We start from the raw sequence: 3,230 nt of genomic DNA, 5'->3' as shown, positions 1-3,230 counted from the left end.
CTCTCTCCTTTGTTGTTTTTTTTTTCCCACAGGTTTTTGGTCAAACTACGCTTCCCCTAATAATAATATCATCACTAATTTCCACCCAAAAAAATATCCTCATTAATTTAAAAATAAAAATATCTCCAATTTTCTATTCAACGAGAAATGAATGGACCACCTCATCTTCCATTTTGGAGTTATGATTATTATGCTCTTCCCACCTACAAAGCATCTTATTTCGCACTTCTTTGACTCTTAACACACACGCACCTTTTCCTTTTTGTCAATAAAGAATCCATAGTGGCGAATCAAGATAAACATGAAATTAAATAATTAAAAAAAATTAATCATAAAAATAAATAATATCACCACCAAACGATATAAAAGGTCTAATGAATTAAACACCTGCTTTAGCAGATTGAGATTCCAATTCCACAACTATTTATATATGTTAAAAATTAAAAATTAAAAATCAAATTTACATTCAAACCCCTCCACTACCTCGATATTACAAAAGTCTACGTCGTTTACCAACTTTCCCTCTTCTCTCTCTTTTTTTTTGTTTTTCCTTTATATAAATTTTAAAATATTTCAATTATCTCTCACTCACGTTGACTCGAATACCAAACCCACCCCAGAGGCCACGTTCTCCTGCATCGCGAGTGGACCCGAGTGACGGTGCTCCGCCTCGTACGTTACAATCAGCATCGTTGGATCATCAGGTGCTCTCTCCACGTGTTTCCTCGCTGGACAACCCCTGACTGTACTACATTTGTAATAACCACTGAAGAAACAAACGAAGTCAACATCAAAATCAACAACGTTTATTAAAAAAAAATCAAAAAATCAAAAAATTGACTTCAAAATCATATACAACAATAAATTGAACGGTCAGTGATGAAGGACTATAATAGTTACCGTGGGTATGGTGACCCCTTGATTGGTTTCTGACCATATTTCCTCCATGAATACTCATCTGGTGGAATATCAGCAATTTTTGAACTAATTGCCGGTACTCTAATTGTTCTCTTAACCCGATTTTTCCTGTAATCAAAACGACAATCAATCACTAATTAATAACGATTAACGAATTTAATCCCAAAAAAATTATTTTATTGTGCGCCGCAGTTGCTAACGTGAGCTAGGGGTGCGTAATGAATTGCTTTAAACTAAGTCAGTGGTCAGAATTAGAATCCAAGGAGTAGTGGACTACTACCGAGAGATAAAGACAAATCTGTTTTGTTTACGAGGTTTGAATTTTTGGACCTAGTCTTTTACTTTTGTTTCCTTTTTCCTAAAATACCCCTGTTAAAAGACAAGACACCCCTACCATGTCAGTGTCGCGCGTGCTGTACCCAATAATAGATTAACTGTTTCCGAACCAACTCGTTGACTCCCAAATCGGAAATTTCTTCACGTCAATTCAGTGAGTCAACTCGTCCGATTCATTCCAATCATCTATAAAATTAATAATGAAAAATCTTCGATTTTTTTTTTATATGTTCAAAATTTTGATTCATTCACAAACCTAAGGAAACACAGTTTTCGAATTAAAGGTTTTTTTTTAATATAGGTGTTAGTTTGTTCTGAGTTAACTCAGGTCTCACTCGGTGAACTAAAATGTTTAACCAGAGAGAGAGAGAGAGGAGAGAGAGAGAGAGAGAGGTTGTGCTAAAATTTGCAGATGGTGAATAAACACTCCGTACCTTCTTTTAGAGCAATGGCACTTGGAGCCGGAGCCAGAGAACTTGCCGGAGACGTCGCCGGAGTGCTCGTGCTCGTGTTCGTGGCACCTCTTCTTGTAGGGAGCAGACGAGAGCGGTGGCTTTCCGCCGGAGACGGCAGGCGCCGGAGAAACAAAGATCGAAGTTCCCAGCTTCCCGTTGGAGACGCTTCCGTCTCCGGTGATCGCCGACGACATGAACGACGAGCTCGACGACACGCTGAAGCTATCCTTGGCGTAATCGAGCTCCGAAGCCTTAGAGTTCGGAGCAAAAGCATTAGGCTTTGTGAAGTCAAGAGTCAAGCTCTGTGGATGAGAAACGTAGCTCGCCGGAGCAGTGATGGGGATCTGGGACACGGCGGTCGGAGCAACAACCGGCGCCGGAGGAGTAGGAGCTAGGCTAAGAGTTTGTGAGTGAGGGACAAAGATGGAGTCATCAGAAGAAGAAGGAGAATCAGAGGGACGAACCGGTCCGCGCCTGAACCGGGCGTGTCCGGTCCGGTTCAGAAGAGAAATGACTTTCTTGAACTTAGCGACAGTGTGGTCTGTGAGGTCGGAACAGTCCATGTGGTTTGGCCGATTAGACATGAAGCGAATCAGATGCTCCATGCTCCTCAAACCTTGTGACGTGGCTTCTTGGATAGCCGTCTGATCATCCATCTTCGGAAAACCCAGGAGATCCACCGCCATTCGTAGGCTTAGAAAGGTTTTGTTTTTGTTTTTTTGTGTTCTGCGTTATTTTTTTGCTTTTGAAATGAACGTGTATTTTTTGTGAAGGAAGATAGAAAAACCGAAAGAGTATGGATTTGAAGGAAGAGTAGGGTTAATATAGGGGGATGAGGTGACCGGATGACCGGGTAAAGATCCAGCTAGAAGATCTGAAAAGTCAAAGTGGGTTTTTTGGATCAAACGGCTGAGATGAGTTTGACGATTTCTAAGGAAGGTAGTGATTAGTGAATATTATTAAATAAATAAATAAATCATGAGGTTAGTCTGTTGAGTTGAAGAGTTGTGTTGAGTGTGTGTGGGAGGTGGAATAAAATTTTAATATTATATTTCTCATTTTCTCTTCAAATTCTCGTAGAGAGAAAATATCAAAATTTGAAGAGAAAATATCAATATTTGATTATTTGAAGCTTGAAAATTACTACGGGTAGTTCCTTTGTTGTGCCGTGTGGGTCAGTTTAAGTAGTGGACTGGGTAATATGGTTCTGTATAAAATATATCAAAGTTTTTTAACTTTTTATTGTTATTATTATAATTGAAATTTGAACACATTTGGATTTGACTTTTGTTGTGGATTATTAGTTTTTACCCTTTCGATTGATAATGTAACTATTCCTTATATGGAAAATTATTAGTTGTCCTCTCTTATGCGAACCTTCACTCACGGACACACGGCAAGTCCATTGAATAAAAAACAAGCTTTGACAAATTCAAATTTTGTTCAAATTGACTTTTATTTATTATTGAATTTGATGTATCAAACTTTTATGAGTCATGATGTTGTGTGGAGAGAGAGAGA

At 38.7% G+C, this 3,230-nt stretch overlaps 1 protein-coding gene across 1 annotated transcript; it reads right to left on the bottom strand.

The window, feature by feature from the left end:
• Positions 1-359: 359 nt before the first annotated feature.
• LOC112008830 (probable WRKY transcription factor 17) lies at positions 360-2,499 on the bottom strand. The gene is made up of 3 exons (XM_024041177.2): positions 1,689-2,499; positions 901-1,026; positions 360-766 (listed from the first exon to the last, which is right to left on the bottom strand). Exons 1-3 carry the CDS (start codon positions 2,393-2,395, stop codon positions 589-591), a joined length of 1,011 nt encoding a protein of 336 aa, XP_023896945.1. The 5' UTR covers positions 2,396-2,499; the 3' UTR covers positions 360-588.
• Between the last annotated feature and the right edge of the window lie 731 nt (positions 2,500-3,230).

This window comes from Quercus suber, unplaced genomic scaffold (assembly GCF_002906115.3).
Source record: "Quercus suber isolate HL8 unplaced genomic scaffold, Cork oak 2.0 scaffold_13, whole genome shotgun sequence".
NCBI classification, from domain to species: domain Eukaryota; kingdom Viridiplantae; phylum Streptophyta; class Magnoliopsida; order Fagales; family Fagaceae; genus Quercus; species Quercus suber.
This window is presented reverse-complemented; position numbering and strand designations above follow the sequence as displayed.